At 49.5% G+C, this 705-nt stretch overlaps 1 protein-coding gene across 1 annotated transcript in view; it reads right to left on the bottom strand.

The window, feature by feature from the left end:
* Positions 1 to 41: 41 nt before the first annotated feature.
* The window catches only part of EMH_0088460 (uncharacterized protein), a gene marked incomplete at both ends in the record, with an annotated part of 1,676 nt that continues 1,012 nt past the window's right edge, over positions 42 to 705 (bottom strand). The window contains one exon of the mRNA XM_013501299.1: positions 42 to 705. Coding sequence (XP_013356753.1) covers positions 42 to 705 — 664 coding nt within the window.

Raw genomic sequence — 705 nt, 5'->3', positions numbered from 1 at the left:
TATATATATATATATTTATATATATATATATATATTTTTATTTAAATAGCGACATCTAGGTTTATTTCTCCATAGCAGAGTTGTTCTCTTTTTGCTGCTGCATTTCGTCTCCTCAGCAGCAGCAACTGTCTCCTTCTTGCTGCTGCTGCTGCTGCTGCTTTTAATCTTTGTTCTGCCTTTATTCTGTTGCTGATGTATCTGCTGCTGCTGCTGCTGCTGCTGCTGTTGCTGCTGTTCGTGCTGCTGTTGCTATCTGAAGCCTCAGCATCACTGCTGTTGCTGCTGCTGTTGCTGCAGTTGCTGCTGCAGTTGCTGCTGTAGTTGCTGCTGTATACTCTTGCTGCTGCAGCAGCTGCAGCAGCAGCATTGTTTCTTCTCTCTGTCTCTGTCTTTATTGTCTCCTGTCTCCTTTTGCTTTCTGTTTGTCTCCTGCTGCTGAAGGAGACAGATAGATGCTCAGGGGGGGATTGCTGCAGCAGCTGTCTCTCCCTAACAGCAACCTTTGCTGCTGCTGCTGCTGCTGCTGCTGCTGCTGCTGTCTCCTCTTGTGTCTCCTCAGCTGTAACTGAGGACCCGCAGCAAGTTGCTGCGCTGCTGCCTCGCGAGGGGAAGCTCTTCTGTCTCCTCCATTGTTTTTGCTTCTGTTGCTGCTGCTTCTGCTGCTGCTGCAGCAGCTGCTGCTGCTGCTGCTGCTGCAGCTGCTCG

Source organism: Eimeria mitis, genomic scaffold (assembly GCF_000499745.2).
Source record: "Eimeria mitis Houghton genomic scaffold, Emh_scaff6649, whole genome shotgun sequence".
Classification (NCBI taxonomy): Eukaryota; Apicomplexa; class Conoidasida; order Eucoccidiorida; family Eimeriidae; genus Eimeria; species Eimeria mitis.
The sequence above is the reverse complement of the archived record's forward strand: the minus strand, read 5'-3'. Positions and strand labels throughout refer to the sequence as shown.